A 22,185-nucleotide genomic window follows, 5' to 3' on the forward strand; every position below is an offset into this window, starting at 1 on the left:
TTTTCTCATTTTGACAAATTAAATACATGGCAAAATGTCACATACTTTCAATTAAAAAAATAGATTTTTTTTTGCCTGGAAGAAACACTGAAAATCAAAAGATAAAAAGGTAAAAGCTTCTTTTTCTTCCCTAGAAGGAATATATTTTCATTATTCAGTCATCTTTAAAAACAAAACAAAAAACAACAAAACATGTTTCTTACAAAACCATCTGCAAAACAAGCAACCCACCTATTAAAATACAGATTGAGCCTGGACTGGTATTCAGTTGAGAATATTTTTGATTTCTATTAGCATTATGAGGTAAAAACAATAGGGAATTTCTTTGCTCTAACTGTTGGATAAATTATAATAGATCTTTGAGTACATATGTTTTCAAAGGCTCCTCTTTCAACAACACTTTGTATAATTTGCTTCAACATCTGTTGGCCTGCTGAGTTCATTCTTTATTCACATTTCAATAGACCTCTAATTAAACGCTCTTAAAAAATGTATCACTTCAGGTGTCCTAATGAAGAATCCTGAGGAAGCTGGTAATAGTTTGCTAAGGGAGAGCAACAAAGCTCCTTCTCTTCTTACAACTATTTCTTGCAAGATTCATTCTCTTCAGCAGATGGAAGGCTGCAGTAAAAGACAGCAACTCAGGGCTGAAGAGGTCATAAAACTCTCAAGAGCAGGAAATTGCACAGGCATATCTGCCAATGAGGTCTATATATGAAAAGTCATTAGGCTTTCCCAATCTCTTCAGTTCCTGCTTCCCCAAATAAAAGAACAGTATTTTAAGAGTAGTAAACCCCAATCATCTTGTTTCAATTTAAGCTTATTCCTCTATTTTCTTTTATATGATAAGTATATAACTCATGCCAAACACAAAAAGTATCCACCTGCTACAGAGAAACTAATTAGATGTAGAAGCAAGTAGGGGATTTTCCCCCTTGAAACTTGATCCTGCAGCCCATGGAGAGTTTTGAAGCAGTAAATACCTACCTACAGTATTGATACCACATGATTTGACTTTTGTTTCAACATGAGTTTTAGCCCGCAGGTTTAACAGCCTTGGAAGGCCCTGCTTCATTGTGCCACAGACTCAGGGAGAAGAACTCACCCACCCTCCAAGAGCTGTGTCACTCACTAGGTGAGCAGGCTCATCATCCTCCCAGGCTGGAGAGTTCTGTGAGCTTCACCTGCCTTCTTCCCCTTGGGACTCCAGGCTTCTCCATCAGGGACAGGTGAAACCTTAACAGGCAAATTACTACTGAAGCCACAAGGATTTTTGCCAGAGTAAGGAAAGCAAATTTAGACTAACATCCATAGATAGAGCTGGGCACAATGATCATCAACATGTAAAGTTGCTTGTATAAAGACTAGGAAAAAACAGTCAGAAGAACCCTGATGTCCCTAGGTAGTCACTTTATTTGAATGCACTATGAGATATTATTAGAAACTGTATGAGTTACTAATAGAAGTCAAAAGTGGAAAAGTAACAGTAAATATTGAGAAAAGATAATTACTAGATGCTCTTTGCAGTTTATTGAATTATGATTTTGATTAGTACTGAGTATTAAAAAGATGACAAAATACTGAAAACAGTAATTAAACTAGGATTAAGAAGATTGTATTTCCTTAATACATGGCAGTCTATCAATAAATGAAAGCAAAACTTGGAGTGGAATATGCTCTGAGAATAGTAAAAGGAATGGTACCTCCAGGAAGTAAGCACACCAAATATTCAAAGAATTATCCTTATTATAAATACTATGAAAATCAATGTAGGGATACACAAGGAACGAAAACAAAGAAAATTTACTGTATAACTGATGTGCAGCCTTATATTTAAATATGACAATATTTACACATACGCATATATAGCTCAGTTGGTCAGAGCCTGGTGCTAATAATGCTGAGGCTGTGGATTCAACCCCTGTATGGGCTGTTCACTTAAGAGCTGGACTTAGTGATCCCTGTGGGTCCCTTGCAACTCGGAATATTCTGTGATTCTGTGATTCAAGTACCTACAAACACCCTCCTATCTTTCCATTTTTATAAGAGGTTACATACCGAATGTCAAAATGGGTTCACAAGTATTTTCAATATGTAAATTCACAATGTCCCACAGCTCCTTCTAAATATTTCTAATTTATTTTGCATCCTTTCTACACAGCTGGAACAGTTTACATTTCTTTAAAAATTATTTAGCAGCCGAAGAGCACCATAAGACCTGGCAACCTCTTCTACATAGAGCTCTGTGCTTTCCAGACAGCAAAGCTGAACTCTTCAGGAACCAATGGGAAATGTTCTTCAAGAAACACATATTCAAAAGTCCTGTTGAGTACAGCAGACTGCTGATCAGAAACTACTGGTCCCAAGACTGACTATTATCTTTACTATTTTGATTTCAAAGACTAAATGGCTGAAATTCAATCTGCTCCCAAGTGAATTGCTTACTAAGCTGCAAAAACTCCCACATTGCCTGGCATTATTTTGAAATTGAATAGAAAATAAATGCATGCAAAAATAAACTAAATGCAAAATATAACCTCACATACCACACATCTAGAAGTGCTTAAGGAGATTTTGGGCACTTAGTTCCCACTGACGTCAGCAGTAAATGCCCAAGATTAAGCACTTAGGGAACTGTACAGTAACAGTTGCAGAGCTGCATGGCATAACTGTAATTCATCTTATTCATGAAAGTTTCATATTTTCAGTTTTGTGGAGAGCATTCCAAATGTATTGTGGTTGTAAAACCAGGCACTCCAAGCTAAATGGAGCACATGTCTCATGGAAGTTATTAAGTAAAGGATTAGAAAACTTTTAACATATTTTTTCCTCGAAATCTGCTCTAAATATTAGTGCAATTGTATATCTTTCAGAAATGAGACAATAATTAAACTCAATGGCTTGATTAAATTCCAAAACCTGATAACAGTTCTTTAGAAAAAAAACCCCAAAACATCCAACTCATGCATCTAATTTATAGCAGACCTTAAAAAATAAATCAAGCAGGTCATTAATTTTATATCACAAGAGGTCTTTATATTAGACTAAATGCTCAGACCCATTTATTGCAGAAGTAAATTAACAGGTCACATTTGGCTGCCTTTTCTTGGCCATTATTTATTTGGGAACAGCTCTTTGGTGACTTGGCATATCTTTTTAAGGTAAAATGAGGTGATGAAGGATTCTGTGATTCTGTTTCTAAACTACAATCTCTAAAATCTTTCCATCAAGAAAAGAATCTTAAAAATCGTTGTGCTGGATTTCACATCCTAAAGAACGTGGGACTCTTCTAATACCAGAGCTTAAATTTTGGAGTACTTCTGCTGCTGGTAGGTCCCAAAACTAAGCTCAGCTACAATATTAATCATTTTTGCTGCCTGTGACTATGTAGTGTAATTTAGAGAAAGACCAGGTATGTTTTATATGTAGGCCAGAAGAAGTATTAGGGAGTCACATGATTTTTCTTTTCCCTTTGCATACTGAGGCAAAGGACCTCATGCTCTTACTGAACAGTATCTGAAGGCAGCATTTGAAAAAAGATCTCGGTATATGTAACTATCCCAGGGCTATGGCATTTCTCCAGATTTCTTTTCTTCTAAGATTTGTAGGACCTCATTATATTCTTCACAATGTTGTAAATGATGGTGAATGTAAACCTAGACCCTTCCAGGCCTCCACTTTCCTGCCAAACCTTTACTCCAAGACAGTGGGGGTCTCTGCCTGTTCCTTTGGCCTCATATAACTTCCATTTCTACTTGTTGCTCACAGCATTAAAGGAAAAATTAAAAAGTCAAAAGAGGAAAAAAAGGAGAAGATAATTGCAGAAAAGTGTTTAAAAATCTAAAATGGCAAGTAAATACAATCCATAACTAAATTAATAACTTCAGACAGAGTGGAAGGCTTTTTTTTTTGGTGAAATTCTTTTTGTGGATTTTTTTTGGTGTTGTTTTTGATTTTGTAGTTTATTTGTTTTGGGTTTTTTTTTCCCTTTAAAGCATATGTTAGAATTCTCATGGAAGCAGAACAGATTCCTTAATTTAAGAGACTGCAGCTCTACTCAGCAGTAAGCTTGAATGCCATCTTGCAGCAACAGGGAGAGTAAAAAACCAGTCTTGGACTGCCAAATATTTAAATGGAAGTTCAAGAGCTCTTGGAAGATGGTGGAGTTCTGACAGAAATTGTAAAGATGCTATTGGCTTGTGTTTTAGTGAGTAGCTCTTGTATATTCAATTTTAAGTTCATAGTTCCGTCACTACAAAGCATATGGTGTCTGCTCTGAAGGTTAAACATGAAAACACAAATTAAAACTGTGGGATTTTTTTCTTGTTTCTACTCTGAATTTGTTGTGTGTGATCTTGGCAAGTCAGTCAATACTCAGGTGCTCCTTTGGTAAAATGAAAAGAAATAGCAACAGATATTAGATGTGGCAGTTTTATTGCTAAATTCATCAGTCTTTTAAAAAATGGTGGTGATGAAACTTATGGAAAACACTATAAACAATTATTTCAAAATTCAAATCCATCCACTCTAAATCCACAAGTGGTAGGTAAAATATATTACAGCATAAATACCAAGAGAGATGAGAGGGAGAAAAAGCACATGACATGATTTTAAATCATGAAATGTACATGGAACTTTTCATTGAGCATGTAGAATGGATGGCCATCAGATGCCATCTGGCTGGATGAATATAAACAGCAGGAATAGGTAAAGGTCAATGAACTTCCCTTGGAAGGTGGGTATCAAAATGCCAAAGTGAGTAAGAGCAGAGATGCCTCGTTACTGGTAAAAAGAGCAACTTGAGGGAGATGGGCACCTCTGATGAGAAACATGTTTTAGGATTCCTGGGAATGTTGAAGACTGGAGCAATTTGCCTCAGCAAACAAAGGTAAGTGATCTACCATGTCAGTTAACAGGTTAAGGAAATACAGCCCACAACTGCAGAGGGATGTGCAAGGAGAGCAGAACATGTTTTAAATTCAGCATGCCATGTTTAACGAAGCATTATTTTGGGTTATAACTTAGTGCTTTCTGCTGGGATTTACTGCCTCAAGGATGGTCAGAGGCTACTCTGTCAAGTTACAAGCTAAACCACTATTGCCACAATACAGCTGGAAGGATACAGGAAATTACCATAGGGCCAAGCAAACAGCCTGTAGTTTTCTTTATCACTATTATTCAATTTTCCCCCTCATTTCCCATCAGAAAACATGTTTACCAAAAATGGAAACAACTGGACCTTTGAAGAAATGCCACAGACCAGAAGGGTCCTACTCTGCCTTCCTGGCCTTTGCTCCCCCCATCCTGTGATGCCTGGCTGAAACAGGTGTCCTGTGATAAAAAAAGGAAGCTCCTGAATGCCTAGAAGCATAGCCCAGCAAACCCAGACAAAAAGTCTTTTCATTCCTCATATATTTTTTTTACAAGGCAGCCATTGATAATAGCAGTCACCGGGCAGGGAGATGAAAGTTGGGAAGCTTTCCTTCCTAGTTTACCTGTCCTATATAATTTAGAAGTTACTAACATTCCTAAAACTGTGCAACAGACACTTCCTTCTTCCTTTCTGTGATTTTCAGAACAGAATCAGAGAAGGTACCTTTTTTTAAATTTTATTTTTTTAATAATTACTTTTTAATACTGAAAAAGAAACCAAATTAGAATAGCAAATGCAGCGTTTTCCTCTAAATGGACACAGCTTCTCTATAGAGTTCTACAGAGCTTCTGAATATATCTTTTCCTATCTTCATTCTCTGGCTCCCTACAGATTTAAATTACAGAAGCAGAATATTTGTCCTCAAAGTAACCTATTTTTTTAATTCACATGGATGTTTTGATCTCTCTCCCTAGACTTCCAGGCTGAATAGCCCCACAGAATTAATAAAGCTGCTAAAATGTATAGAGAGAATTGAATCAGGTCTTTCATTCCTGCCCAGCAAATAGTCTTATAGCTCTCACAGTCAACTCATGGACTCCTTGCTTCTCTTTTTCCCATTTCAAGAGTCTAAAGCACTCTAAAACCAAATGCACTTCCTTCACCCTTAGATATAAGCAAACTAAATTATCATGTATTATAAATAAATAATACAAATAAAAGCATCAACAAAGAAACAGGCATCCAGAACCTTTCAGCCTCCAAATCCCAAATGCCTTCAAAGAGTATAATGAACAACTTTGAGGTATAGAGTAGGTTTTCAGCAACGAGGTAAAAATCTCCCCATTCATTCATTCCTTCTCTTCCTGGGAGCACACAAGCCATGCTTGCTGCCTGTGGGAAAGTGGCATCAAGCTGTCCTGTGACCAAAATCCCACACTGCAACACATCACACGCACTGAGCACTGCTGTGCACACTACAGAATGAGAGGCAAGGCTTTGTGGGCTGAAGACTCATTTCAAATTGGCTCAAGCTGCTCTTTTAGAAGTAAACTGTGGCTATGTTGAAGCATGTAAGGGTAGAATATAACCTATTTCTTTTTCCCTAAATTAAATTCTACATATAAAAGGGCCTTTAAACATTTTAGCAACACCTACTAGCATGTTCTAGCACAAGTCATTTGGTGAAGGCTTTACATATGCACTTCTCTTCAAGCACATGCTCCAGTCACATTTTCAAGTTCTGTGCCAAATTGAGGCTTGCAAGGGTAGCAATTATTTTTCTTTTTATATTGAATTTAAATCTTTTACATCTTTTTTTTCTCTTTGCCTTCTCCTGCTTTATGGCAGACCTCAAAACGTATTTGAATTCTACTTTAAAATGTCCTTAGATCTCCAAACAAAAGATTATTAGAAAGAGAGGGACAACTGGCTGGCTATACAACAGTACTAGCATCCGTCTCAGACTCTCAGGCAGAGAAATGAAGTTAAAACTACAGCAGATTTATGATGATCAATAAAAATAATTATGACAGCACAAAACATAACCAAACACTGGACAATCTCTCTGGCCACAGAGTTTTTAAGTTTCACTAGGAACGCTGGCTTGGTATGCACCCCCACTAGGCTGTGCCATAAAACAGCAGAATAGGATAAAATAATGAAATTCAAATACAGGCATGGGAGGGTCAAAGCTAAAGCTGAAAGGACTAATTTTATTTTACAATGTGCTCTAACTAGAGCAAACTTCTGAAGATAAAGCTGGATATAACTTCCTATCCTGAAGACTTCACTTTCATTTTATTATCTATACATGCTTAGGGATAAAAATGTGATTCACAAATGTCTCTGGGTCATCCCTTGAAGCTAACAGCAATGTTTTTGTGTAAAAAAGCAGAACAATAAACCATAAATTTGCATTCAAGAAGCAGCATGGAATAAGTGTTTACACTTAAATTTGATGTGAGCCATGTGTGCTTATTGCTTCTCAAGCTCAGGCCACATTTCAGTCCCTTGGAGAGAGATCATAAAATCTAAGTGAATATTTAGTTTGTGCATCTCCTAAATGTGTCTTCCACATCACATTAGGAAAAAAAAAATAAATCCCAGTGTCCAGCTCTTAAAGAACAATGCAACATGCATTAGAAGAGATTACTCACTGCTGTTACCCACTACAACTATACAGGGAGGTCAGTGTATTCTGCCTGCTGAAAGACCCTTTTCCCTTCAAACCATTTCAGGATCTGCAACAAGGCTGCAAAAATTATTGCCTCTGTTGCAAATGTACTGGGACTTCTGGGTCAGCTACATTCCAAAGTCCAAGATCAGATGAAAATCTTAAACATCTACATCTTTTTCAGTCCACTCATCTGTAGGACACCATTTGTACAGAATGATACTGTTGAGCAAGCATATAAGCACTGTTCTAAATAAGGGAAGTTTTCTGTAACTGAAGCCTAGCTATGCAACTCCAAATGCCCCAAAGTGTGCAATCCGTTTGAGGTTTGGTTTGTTATTTTTCTGGTGTATTGCTCCTCCTCCCCGTTCTTCCCCTCATTCCTGCTGACCCCTCCAACCCCTCCTCCGCCTTGTTGCTTTCTTTTGTTTTGTTGGGGTTTTCCCCACAACTGATGGCTCCATTAGATCTATTACCTAAATGATAATGTAAATTTCTTTTCAAATTAGGTGGGAGGAGGGAAACACATATACTTTGCAAAATAAGAATAACAGCTTTTTAAAATACAGCTTTTTAAACTTATTGCTATTTCTGCAGAACAAACAAAACCCACCATCAGTGATAAAACAGCACATGCTGAAAAGCACCAGTCTGCTGATCTATCAGTTCTGTTTTCAGCAAGATACTCACTCCACAGGAAACTTCAGCATGATTTATAGCATCAGAGGCATGGCATTATACATGGATGGTGTATACATACATGTGTTATAGATCATTTGCCAATAATCTTTTTCCTTAAAAGGTCATGAAGATACAGTCCCAGTAAAGGCTGCTATCATATTTATCAAGCAAAATAATAATTTACATCTTGCAATGATTGGTTTTTTAGGATGATAAACTTTTTGAGCAATCAAAGCATTCTGGTCAGCAGGGTTTTAACCCAAGTGCTTTGGAATTCTTTCTTCTGACTAGCAATTTCTGAATCTGGATTCTTATTTTTAAAGTTTAATTACAGGAAAAATAATTTTACAGTTTGTGGAACACCATCGTTCTCTTCTCTCCAAGAACTCAATGACAAAACCAAAAAGATTTGGACACAGTCTTTTCAAGTTGTCAAAGTGCCAACAGGCAGAAATCTGACCCAGTATTTCTCTATTTGTTTATCCTTCAGACATGCTTGTGCTTAGGAAAAGAACTTATCACACTAGACTATAAAATGCTGCAGTTTGGGATGTGTTATATAAACAGCTGAGAGAAAAACCCCTCTCCTGATGCAAACCTGAGTGAAGAAGGAGTATCAGAAATGGCAAAATCTGCAGCAGTCCAAGACTAAGCCTTGTGGTCTCTGCACTAATCAGAACCTTCAGTTAACTCTAATCTGGATTTTTTTCCAGACAGACAGGTTACTTGATCAGAGGTCTGACTGGGATTTAAAATTTGAGATTAGGGAATTGAAGGACAAGAATGCAGAGAGAAACTACACCCCTGAATTTGAAGAAACAAGGGGAATCTCAAAAGATCTGCTGTTGCAGAAAAATTCAACTCATACTTCGATACACAAACAAGGAATCTTTAATTCTGGCAAAGCTGTCACTTTTTAAAACCACCTTCTTACTCATAAAACTAGGATATTACCTGACTTTTACAAAGTCTTCCAAGAATAAGAAAACTATGAATATAAAACACATATCTATGATACTGGGAACAATCAAGCAAGCTGTAAGACAAGTATGGTCTGAAAACAGCAGTGGAGAAGTAGAGCATACAAACTGCTTGCTGACAAGTGATGGGCATCAAAAGTCAGAGGTTCAACATCAGAGCACCTAAACAAAATCAAGAACACAAGCTGGATCCAAGCTTGCAGTACAACACAATATGAAAAGGCAGAACTGCCAATCCTCAGACATCTCAGCTGAGGTGGAGCATAATCCCTCCTCTTTTTGAACACTTTTTCAGGGTGCTTTAGGGTGTATGGGGTGAGCTCAAGAGGCTGATAAAACACAGTGGTAGCGTCTTTCCGGCATTCAAATTGACAAGTTTTCTCCAAGAAGAATAATTCTGCAGGTCATTAATGTTATTCTAGAAAATTACTCCAAATTGAATCAAAACCAGTGTTACCAACTCTGCAATCATTGTCCATGTAATTGTACATGAAAAAAAAAAAAAAAAAACCAGGGGCTAAAAGAGCCAAGTATATTAAGTCAAAAAAATAAATGGAAAAAAACCAGGCTAAGCAAAACCAGATAATGACCAACAAGCCTTCAAACAAAGCCTGCTAGAATTTTTTGGGGTTTTTTTGCTACTGTAGTAATGCAAACTCAATGACCTCATTACATGCTGTGGCACATTATACTTGGTTCTGCTGCAATTTTACCATGTGGCCAAAGGTTGTTAAAGTGAAGCACATTACTGATGGCCTGCGGTGCATGGGGGCATGTGGAACAGACTCACAACACAACTGCTTCTCCTCTCATGGAAATATTTCCTGATCTAAGTAATCCCTTCTTAGCTATGCTGTCCTAGGTGAGAAATTGTTAGGACAACTTACTGCTGTTATTGCATCATTTGTGCATCGAAAAGATAGAAATGTCTCAAATAGCTTACGGGAAAGGTTTGGGAAGGATAAATGCATTAACATTAACAAAACTGAAAGCAATTATGTTATTGCTTAGCATGATATTTGATAGGGAAAGAACCCTTTGGGTTTCTGTGGCTCAATGTAAACATGAAAAGCTGTGTACTTCTACAGTATACAACTGTACATTTCAGTTATTAAGTCTTGTAGAGTTTGCATAATAAACTAAAAAGCATTGTATTACACATTCTTAATCCATAAAAACTTTTTAAAAAAGAACATGAATAACAGACATAATAAAAAGTAAATGGAAACCAGAATTGATGACAATTTATAATGGTGATTCATGTTAACCATTTTATTTGATACTACAATTTAGATCAGTGTATATATAACTTTAAATAGGAATCAGTAATAAATGGTGTTGATATTGAGGTCAGGTTTCTGCAATACACCAAATTGTAAACTTCTAGTCCATAAATACCTTCACTGCAAGTAAAACATAAAATCTATTATCTTTACAGCAGCTGCAATCTGAAAAATATGCTCTTTTAATTTTGTTGCCTCATATACATCTTATTAACCAAAAAGCAACCTGAATGAGAAATATACAATAAAGTTAAAAAAACCCAAACCCCCAAACCCCAGCTGGATGATCAAGACAACTGTCCTTTTCAGCCACTCTCACCTTTCCTGTCATCAAATAAAAGTAAGTTTTTTTACAAGATAAAATGGCCTGCTCTTACAAGGCTTACACAGACAAATTCTCAACAGCAGTAAGTCTCAATTAGAGATGACTAAAAAGTTAATTTCCCACCCTCATCCAAATTTTGATCTTATTCAGATTAAAAGTGAATAGTCAATGCTTGCTGTAGGAAATTAAATTAAAACATGTAAATACACAAACACATAAACTTCGAATCAAAGTGCTTTTTAATTGTGTTTATATATAATACAAAAATTCTAAGTTAAAGGTCCAAATGCAAATTGTGAAATGAGATATTTTATCATCATCAAAACAACAATCTCACAACTACTTGTTCTGTCACTTAGTAGTGAAATACTTGACAAGAGCATGTCAACTTTAACATGATTTTCCAATTTCAAGTAGTTTTTTCTTTGAGTATTTTTTTGACTAAACCTACATAACACCTGGTAGTATTGAACAGAATTCAGCTATTCTACTTTTTCAGAGTTTTTATATTGTTCTAAGAGGATTTATAATGCTCACAGGTTTCAAAATACTACATTCATCCTCCTTATAATTTTATTTTCACCTCCACTACCTCTTCTGAAATGTAGTCTTTTCTGTTTCTCTCTCTCTCTTTTTTAAATCCTTCTCGACTAACAAGAGCAGGTCTGATCCATCTGACCTAGAGCATGGCCACATCAGCTGCTGAAACAGTGCTAGTGAGGAGGAAGCAATATCTGAAACAAGCAGGAAGGGCAAGGAGGAGATGCAGGATGGGACAAGAGGATGGACGCAGGAACTCTGAAACCTGTTTTGCCACAAAGAAGTTCCTTACAGAGAGCCTTGGGTTTCTATCCCAGGGGGTTGAGGTTGAATTGCAGATGCACACTGCAAATTCAAATGGAGAGTCCTTTTAACCCACACAGGAAAGCAGAAACATGCAGCTGGAGAATAGCATGGAGCAACTACCACAAGAAAGACTCGTGCCAGCTCCCAGTTCTCTATGGAGGCCGACTACATTTTCCAATGGATTTTTTGTTCAGCTGCTGACTTATAAAAGAAGAATCTGCATAGTGATGAACAAACCTTAACCCTTCAGAAAACACTGAATTTACAGTGGATGATACTTGTCTTTTACAACTAGCCTAGCAGCAACTCCTGAGAGAAGAAAAGATGCTATTATTCAGCAGAGATGCAGTTTGTAAATTACAACTAAAGGGGGAAAAAAAGGGTAATGCATGAATAGAAGAAAAAATTAAATACAACTCTAAGTGCTTATTACTGGGTAACCACTGCATCCTATTCTGCTACTAAATGCAGCTGAAACTTCCAAGAGAATGTGCCCTATGACAGCAGTTAAGGAAAGCTGCAGTAAATACTATAAATGGCATTGCATCCCTGAAACATAAGCAGCTCTTTGACACAGTTCAATTACATCTGTAAAGCAAAGGAATGGAGATCCTAGCATCAACTCTGACACAACATATATTTGAAACACTGCCAGAAAAAGGTTAAATGGAAAGGTTTATATATTCCCTTTGTGGAACTCTTCCTATTCATGTCAAGGATTGTTCACTGAATGAAATGGCATGAGATAAGTGATTCTGCCTAAAGACCAAAAAAGTCACCATGAGAATATCTTAAAATTATCTGCTTATAATGGAACTTAGACAGTGTTTCATATTAAAAAGTAAAAGTTGTAAAAAAGTAAGAGCAAAATCTGATTTTAAAAGGTTTATTTCATGACATAAGAACATTAACTACAGCAGAATTTTAAATGTCCTTAACTCGTCTACAGCCACAGAAAGTATATGTTAAAATCACATTAAAGCCACGTATATCATAGGAAATGACAGAGGCCTCAAGCTAAAGGAGCACTGAAATTCATGCTTGTATTTTATCTAGCTGTAGAGTTCAAGGCAAGCCCCTGTGTACTTAAAGCTATCCACACAGAATGATTCCAGATAGCTGAGTGACACCTAGAAAGGTCACATTGTCCAGCTATTTGCTCCAAGGCAGGAACAGCTGCCTTTTTTGATGGAATGACATTTTGGACACATGTTTATCTAACCCATTTCAGTGATGAAGAATACTCATAGATAACCTGTTCCTCTAGCCTTATCACAGGACTCTGCTTTACTGCAATTTCAGTCATTAGTTGCTGCTGAAGACAAGTTCTTCCTCTGTGGAAGCCTTTTACACACCTTAAGATTGCTACCATGCCATCTCTTAGTTTTATTCTCTATAGCAGTGTTCTTTCCTTTTTTCTTCACATGACAGTCCTCGATTAGTCCATATATTTCTTAAAGCACAGTGCTTGAAACTGAAGAAAATATAACTCTTGGGAATCTTATCATGGTTGAGTAGAGCACAGGTGTCATTCTTGTGATGTCTTGTACCTACCTTCATATCAATCCTTACATTTCTCTTGATGGATCATCCCATCAAGATGCTACTTTTGAAACTGTGTGTTCAACTCAAGCACCATGCCTGACCCTGGATCTGGCCTCAGAACCTGCTCCATTTGCCTGTTTCAGAAGGTTGGGTCAAATCCAGCCCAGAAACACACTCTAACACGCTGTGCCTTTGGTTGAGGGACATGAACAGGTTACACAAGCTCTTTCAAACCAAACATTTAGCACAACTGATTGTTCAGTGTTGACTGCAAGGATTGCTAACTGAAGTTAAGTTTATTGGTTGGATGAAAAAAAGAGAAGAGGAGAAAGCAGAGGAAGTGTTCCATGATGAGACAGAGCACCCAGCACTCACAGATGTTACTTTAGGGCAATGTTTTATGTTCATTTGTGAGAAGCCACAACCAAAAACAATCCTCATGTGTACTTTGCATGGCCTCTCTGCATACTTCTCCATAGAAAGCAAACTCATAGGTTCTTCTTGTTCCTGCTGTGATTATGCAATGCTCCAGTTTAGTAAATACAGCATCTGCCAATTACACTGCATTAACACTCCCAGCTCAGCCCTCATCAAACCTAAAAGTTGGATATAATTCCACACTGCTGGCAAGCTTGCAGCATTTCATTGTACTGGATCATAAATGCTCCCATCAAACTACCTTTGTTCCCTCTGTAGGGATTTTGGTTAAAGTGATCTCTCCTTAGGATCTCCCTAAGGCCGCCTTAAATTCCATTGGTATTCATTTTTCTTAGGAAGCATGAACCACACTGGGAATGTAAAATACCAGTGACCCCAGCTGTGTTCTCAGACTAACAGACTGCAGCCTTGGTAAGTTTTGAAACTGGGGAGGTTACAGAGATTTCTTTTTTCCAGGGCTTTTAGAGTTACAAGCAGCAGAACTGGGCAGTAATTCACACAGTCCAATGAAACCATGGTGACTTTTATAAAAAGCAGCGTCAAATGATGCTTTTATTTTTATTTATATTAATATGAAATTTTTATCTCCTTCGTAGAGAAAAAACAGCAGGATTCAACAGAGCATGTGATAGCTGTATTTGGAGTACTTCAAAGCAAAGCAACTTTCCAGGCATCACTGCATAGTAGTCCTGCAGGAAACACAAGTTTCAGGTCCAAAGCTCCATCTCCTGAGGTCTGTGCATGTGTGGAGACCTGCAGCACTGTTCCACCAAAATCTACCAAAAGTCCTTGATGAAAAATACTAAGGTCTGGGACTATTCTGCTCAGGAAGTCTCTCATCACCTGACATTATGCATTTCTTCATCTACCTCCTTCATGGTCTCAGGAGTCTCTTCCTTGAAAGGAAACAGCCCTCCTAAACTGCATTTTTAGAGGAATCTGGTATTCAGTAAGGCAGTAGATGTCACAAGATTTTGCTCTAAATGGCCTGTATGTGCTGCTAATAAATTTTTCACCAGACAAAAAACTATTCCAAATTATAAAGACTTTCTCTTCATTCGACTACATTTGTTTACAGTGCAGAGAGATGGTTCCCCTGTTATTTATCATCAGCTCCAAGTTACATGTCAGATAAAACCTACCATCTGAGTCAAGTATTTGCTGGAGTTTAGGTGCCTGTACAAGGATATAAATTCTGAACAGGAATATTCAGAGCCAAACAAAAACACTTTTTCCCAAGGGATTTTTAAACTTTCAATGAACTATGAGTATTGATCTTACTGTGGAAATGAGTTTCTGTAAAGCTGAATTTAAGACCTAAGTGAACCTCACTGTAGTCTTAATTTATCCACTATTTATGAGCAGTATTTCAAACCACTTTTTCAGAGGAAATGACAAAGACAAAAACCACAAAAAAAAAAAAAAAAAAAGGAAGAAGTATGAAAGTTGAAAAAAAGAGATGACTACTTTAGAGAGAAATCTTAGCAAAATATATATGATATGCAAATAGGATTTGCTCTCAAATGTCACTAGGATTCTCTAACCCAATAGTCCTTGTTTTCATATCAAGTACAAAAAAAAACCCAACAACTTAAATGCAAGCAGAGAAAATATACCTGATATACATGTTGTCTAATCTTGTATTTCTTTTGCTACTTCTAAGATAAAAGCCAAAGGTCCTAACGTTCAATGATGAAAGTTTGGTCTCAATTATAGATTTTTTTTTTAAACAGAGTAAAATTCAGGCAATATCAAAATGTTACTATTTCAGCAGTAGATAAATGATAGATAAATACTCCTTAATAGCAATTTATCCTATAAAAATAATTTTACCCCTCCTCTGAATGCTGATGTCTGGAGACAGCAGAAGTCCAATGAATATAAATTATATCAGGATTCTGGAACATACTTTGACATATTTTAATAAAAATTACAATAAGAGCCTCCCAATTCTGACTGATGACATTTTCAAAAGAACAACACTTTCAAGACTTTGTGGCAGCACTTCAACAGTGAGCCCTCACTCACACAACTAGACACCTTAATTGTTTCATGAGCTTTCAAGAGACTGTTTCACTTCACTTCACTTAATTAATGTCATATTCAGTTTGGCTACTGTAAAACACACATACACACAAACCTCGCGTTTAAGAACCTCCATCCTGGATTTTTAGCATTTTTGTCATCAAGAGGGACGTTCTGCACGGGCCCAGGGGGGCGGGTGGATGGATGGATGGATGGATGGATGGATGGATGGATGGATGGATGGATGGATGGATGGATGGATGGATGGATGGTGGATGGATGGATGGGTGGATGGGTGGATGGGTGGATGGGTGGATGGGTGGATGGATGGGTGGATGGATGGGTGGACGGGTGGACGGGTGGACGGGTGGACGGGTGGATGGACGGACGGACGATGCTGGAACGGAGCCGGGCCGTGCGCGGCTGCCGCTGCGCCCTCTGGCGGGCACAGCCCCGCTCCGGCCAGCGCAGGCTCAGCCTGGCACAAAGTTCGGGCTTGGAAACCCCCGGGGCAGCCAGGTAAGTTCCAGCATGCCTAGAAAATTATTTCACTTGCATTGGTCCGACTTGATCTTCTGCGGTAAGATAATTCTAATGAGCTGGTAAAAAACGCCTTTGCATTTTTTTCCCACGTCTGCTGAAATCAGAGTGCATCTCTTTGGTAGCATCCTCAGAAATCCCCCCTGGCTCCAGGGCTTACTACAAGTTTCTATTTCTTGATATTGTTATTCCATTCATTTTCAATAAGGGGGTTTGTTAGTGAGCATTTGACAAAGAGGTGAAAGCAGCATCCCCTTAACAGTTTGCAGCTCCCTCAAATATTTATTCTTTAACTCTTTAAGGGTTTTATCTGAGCTGATCCAGGGATACAATAGGTGCTAAATAAAGTAAAACCTTGAAACATCACTTTTTTCATTTTGACTCACAAAACCTGAAGCTAAATTTCTGGCTTTACATTTTTTTTACATTTTTTTTCTCTTCTCACTGATTGGACACAGTCTATTATTGCCTTTTTGTTTTTCTTTTTTTTTTTCCTTTTTTTTTCTTTCCCAAATAGCTACGGCATTACAAACAAACAAGGAAATAAAACTCAGATTTTGAAAACAACATTTCATTATTATTGTAATAACATAGATTTTTTTTAAATCAAGAACTATGGAAAAGATGCCAAAGTTATAAACATCTAGATGTCAAAACTGACTTCAGATTGCCCATCTTGCTACTTGAAGAAAACAACTACTTGCTATATTTTCTTCAGAATGTATTAAATATCAAAATAATATTTGCCTGATTATAAACTCCTTCCTACTTCATAACACAGCTGGGAAGACACAAGACATTATTAAATGATTTATGAATAAGCAATCCACTAGTAAACCTTCTATTTAGCACCTCCTGGTACAGAAATTGGTGACTACTACAACTTAATAGCCTAAATCAGGGTTGTGTGGTGTTTATTTGCCCACTGATATATTATACTTCATTTAGTCAGCACTAATATTTTATTGGCTGCATACATTGGCTGAAAGATAATAAACTTCGTGAGTTCAATCCACTACCCCACAAGATTGCAATTCTCTTTTTCTGGTATCACCACTACACTTTTTTCCGCCCTTATAACTAACATTAACAAACACCAACATTTGTTGCCTACAGCCCTGAGTGTAGCAACATGGGCTTTGCAGCAGTACATGAAAACTCTCCTCACGGCTTTTCCCTTCGGCCCCAACTGACATGTGAGCCCCAGCAACCTGCTGAGCTACCCTGTCTTTTAGCAATTCCAAACCTCAGCGGAGGGCCCCTGTCTGGGAAACTCCCGCCCTGTCTAGCACCTAATCTCGCTGGACATCAAAAAAAAAACCGACCCAGTCTCTCTTGTTCGGGTCAGTTACACAGTGACCACAAAACTTTTCACACTTGTATCAAACCTTTAATGAAAGGAGGAACGGGTAGTTCTGTTGCACCAGGGAAGCCAGTAGGCGTGTTCCATCTATGAATAATCTAGCTGGTATTTCGACTACACGGGCACAGCTTTTGAAAACACCTGTAAGCCAGAATCTGCAGCAGAAAGGTCCCCTGACACACAAACCCCACGACCTTCCTCACTATCCGCAAATGTGCCAAGATTTCCTTTAACAGCTTTCCCCTCCACAGCACAGGAATGCAGTACACAGAAGGCTTTAGTGATCCAAAGGGAACCTCATACTGTGGGAAACAGTGGCCCAAGAGAAAGCACACAGGTGCTGTGTGTCACGCATTAACAGGTGTCTCCGAGAAGGACTGACAGGAGCACCTTGACACTTGACAAGCAAAGTTAGTCAACAGAGCCTCTCGCTCCTAAGGAACAGGTCCCACAGCGCCTGGGGCTTCTTCCTTTATCTTTCTCCTTCTCTCAACGCCCAGCTTCCAGGGAAGGCTGCAAGCTACTGACTTCCGCGGGGGAGGAGAGTGCCCGCTAGCTCTCCCAGGCAGGATCTGCAGGGAAACTTTGCCATCCCTCCACGGCTCGCTGCCGGGAGAGCTGGGGGCCCCCGGCTCGGGGGCCGGGCGGGGGAGGCTGTCGGGGCGCCTCTCCCGGGCACCACGGGGGGCTCCGTCCCTCCCTTCCCGGTTCTCCAGGGGAGCCCCCCACGTCTCGTACATGGCTGGGAAGGAGGCTCGGGGACTCCGCGGAGGGGCTGGGGAGGGGAAGAGCACCGGCTCCCAGTGATCGCGGGGCAGATTCATTAAAAGAGGAAAGTCCCGAATTCTCGTTAAAATAAGAAATCAAGTCATGGAGAGCTCTTTCCGGAGAAACCAGGGTAGGGAAGGATGAGAAGCCGGGACCCCGGGCCTCTCTTGGGAGGAGGGGGAGCCAGCCCCGAACGGTGTTTGCCCTCCCGGGTACGGGCCCGTGGAGCGGCCGGCAGAGCCCACACCGCGGGGGCTGCGGAGCCGGCCCGGCCCCCGACCCCGGCCCCGGCCCGACCCCGCCCCGGCCGCGCTGCCCCGGGCTCGGCGGAGAACCCGGGCCGGCCCCGCCCGGCAGGTACCGGCCTCGCTTACCGCGGCTCTGCCTCGGCGTCTCCCCGCCGGCGAGCTGGCAGCGCTCGCTCAGGCACTGGAAAAGTAATAGAAATCCGGCGGCTAGTTTGCTCCTCCGCAGCCTCGCCATAGCACGGAGCCTGCCGAGACAACTCTCCGGGTGCGGGGTGCGCGCCGCTCCTCGTCGGTGCTGGGGAAGTCCGGGGGGCGGCGGAGAGCAGCCCTAGCAGGCGCCGAGCCGCCCTGTGCTCGCAGCAGCGCTCATACAGTGGGGCGGCAGGGACGAGCCGCGGGGCTGAGGGCGCTGCACCGGGTCTGGGGGGCGCTGGAAGGAGATGGGGGGGCTCCGTCCCCCTAACTCGCGCGGCCGCGCCGCTCTCAGTCCAGCGGCATCACCGCTAGGGAAAACAAGCCCAGCCTCGCTGCGAAGTGCCAAACTCTTCCCTCCTCGCAGCCTGCTGATAGATTTTAGGAGAGCCACTGAGATCCTCCCTTCCTGGCTTGCCCCCACCCAGCTCCCTTCCCCCGCAGGGTGAGACAGGATGCTTGAGAGACGGAGCCTCTCCTCGGTGTACCGCTACCGACTAAACCCCTCCGAGGGAAACCAGCGGGGAAACGTTCCAGCCGGAGCCAGCGGACCGGCCCCGAGTACGGGGGGAGCAGGACCCGGAGGGCGGGCGGATGCGCCGCGGGAGAGGATGCGCGGGCGGCGGGGAGGCAGGCGGGGACGGACGAACAAGTTCTCTCTCTCTCTTTCGGGGCGGTTTCCGCGGCCGGAGGCGCTGGTGCGGGGCCGAGGGCAGCGGCGTGGGGCGGGCGCTCCCCCGGCCCGCAGCGCTGCCGCCGCCCCCGCCGCGCAAGTGCGGGCAGGGGCTCGCCTGAGGCCGGTCCCGGCCGCCGCCTCGCTCTGCCCCCGCCCCCTCCGCAGAGCGCGGTGGGGCGCAGGCGCCGGGGCTTCCCCGGCTCTCCCGCCGCTGCCGGCGGGGCCGCGCTCCGCACGGCGGTCCCGGGGAGGCGCTGCCGGGCCGGGCACCTGGCCCCAGCACGGTTCCTGACCGGGGCGGGTCGTTGCCCGGACTGAGGCAGCCGCTGCTGCACGGCGAGGGCGGGGGGAAGGCGGCGGGCGGCGCGGAGCCCCCCGGGCCCGGCCGGAGCCCGGCGCTCCGCGGGACGGGGCGAGCCCGGCCCAACGCCGCCCGCTTGTTCGAAAGTTGCCGTGTAAACGTGCGTCAGTTTCGCGGATGGCAACTGCAATAACGCCCAAACCCCCTGAATCCCGTTCCCCGCTCCCCCTCTCCCTCAGAATTTCCCTGTGTTTTCGAGTAATGCAGCCTCCCTTCACACACTCCCACACACACACACACACCCGTCCACCCCCTCCCTTTTATTTTCTATTTCTTTTCGCAAACCAAGGAGTTGTTTATGTACACTCATCACTTCAAAAGTGCAATGACTGGGAGGGTTCTCCCCTTCCAAAAAAATTACCTTCATGCTTTATTAAACGCACCGTGAATAATTCCATCCCCTCCATTAATCTGTGAACGACGGCACGGAGACAGAAGCGAGCAGAGGGCACATCAATCAAACCCAGACAAGTGAAAGGGGCACCGGGGACCGGGCGGCGGCTTTTTACAAGTTCAGCAAACTGTGGAGCTGGTAATCAGCTGAGCAACATGTAGAGAACCATGAATGCACCAGCCTCTCAGCACTTGCTACCAAATAATTAAATTAATTAGGGCGACAATTAAATTAATCAAATAAATAGGTCTAAGGAATGTCAAACATAGCAGATAACTAATACTTAATCACAAAAGAACAACCAGTAACAAGACCGTGTTTTTCTTTAATTTACTGCTGCTCCTGAGATTAAGAATTCATCAGGTCCATTGTAAGTGTCTTGCTCTTTAATCATTGATGTGTTTATGTGTAAATCAAAGCATAATACCCATGGGTTTAAGAAGTATATTTGAAGTATAAGCAGAAATTTTCTAAATGTTTTCAATGTATATTAAAATATGATACTGGAGGGTATTATCAATAAGGTCTATATTTGAGTTTACAGTGGGCCTTTCTAGTTTCAAGCTTCTTGCACATACCCTTAAATAAAGCAAAAGCCATCCAAGTATTGCTAAAAGTAACTGCAGAAAATATATTGTATATTCTCTGTATAAGAGAAAATACTGGAGATTTTATGCATCGGGAATTAAATCCTGGCCTTGCTGAAATCTGTGGGGATTCAGGGGGTGTTACTACCTTGTATACCAGGTGATCTGGATTATGCCACAGACTTTTGTGCAGATTTGGTCAAGTTAGTATTAAAGGTATTGCTGCTTCTTAAACAAAAGATAAGATAGAGGTTTCTTCATGCTATTGGAATACATTTTTCCTTGACAGTTGGTCAGGTTGCTCAGTTTATCCAAAATATTGTTGAAGTTCCTGAGAAGATTGTTGAGCTTTTGGCCTTTACTGGAAAGGGTAGGGAGATGGACTTAAAGAAGGGCTGACCACTCTTTCTGCTGTTTTTCAGCAAAACTATTAGCTGAGAATAAGAACAATAAGGTCTGTTCTCATCTTCTTTTATACTTTTTTAAAAATAATAATAAAGATGAGATTATTGTAAAGTTATAGTAAATCTTAAAATACAAAAGATTTGAATGATTTGAGAAAAAAGTTTACATGTTGCTAAATAAGTAATAATTTGTCAAGCCCCTTATGTATAGTATAGAAAATCCTAAATGAGGACAAATAATTTTTTTCTTTTGTTCTTTCCTTCTCAGTCCTATAGTTTCAGATTTAAATTCTTCATAGATACACTACAAAAACTGCATGCTGAAGAAAGGGAAGGATTAGCAAGAGACAACTGAAGTGTGCAGTTGCAGATAAAAGTGTCAGCAGCATATTAGGTCCCAGAGTCCTAATTTGCTGTGTTCTGTGTGGTTGTGGGACAGTTTTGCATTGTGCCTGCTGCAAGGTTAGCACAGAGTCACAGCATTCAATACGTCTTTTTCTCCACAGAATAAAAACAAGCTGCATCCTCCAAAGAAGGCTGTATCCGTTGTGCTTCTTGTGCTACAAAACAGAATTAGAACAAGCTTTTCTTGGTATAATTGTGTGTAAAAGTACAGGCAAGACTTTTTATTGCACTGAGAAAAAGCCTGAGATAAAAGTTAATAATCAGTCTTATAGGGGTTAATGACAACGTGTCATTGCTAGAAAGGCATTCATAACACAATAGTTTATGCATTTGTTGTTACTTATAAAGCATAAGTAAAACTGAAAGAACAACTTCTTGAAGGTATCTCAAGTGATGAGCTGTTTTTACTTGGAATACAGTGCCTGTGATAAGTTTTCATTTCTCTTATGTGCTTTTACCATCACCATGGCTGCACATTATCTCACCTCTCTAAGGTATATATCTTACAGTGGCATAAACAGCAGTGGTTCCATAGAAATCAATGAGAGCACTTCCACTTTCACCAGTCAAGAATATG

At 40.7% G+C, this 22,185-nt stretch overlaps 1 protein-coding gene across 1 annotated transcript in view; it reads right to left on the reverse strand.

The window, feature by feature from the left end:
* Positions 1–19,518, reverse strand: part of PLXDC2 (plexin domain containing 2) — a 252,555-nt gene extending 233,037 nt beyond the window's left edge. Inside the window, exon 1 of the mRNA XM_030971900.1 lies at positions 18,716–19,518. Within this exon, the coding sequence (XP_030827760.1) occupies positions 18,716–18,824 (109 nt within the window). The 5' untranslated portion in view covers positions 18,825–19,518. The remainder of the gene's footprint in view (positions 1–18,715) is intronic.
* Positions 19,519–22,185: the final 2,667 nt, after the last annotated feature.

This window comes from Camarhynchus parvulus, chromosome 2 (genome assembly GCF_901933205.1).
Source record: "Camarhynchus parvulus chromosome 2, STF_HiC, whole genome shotgun sequence".
In the NCBI taxonomy this organism is placed as follows: Eukaryota; Metazoa; Chordata; class Aves; order Passeriformes; family Thraupidae; genus Camarhynchus; species Camarhynchus parvulus.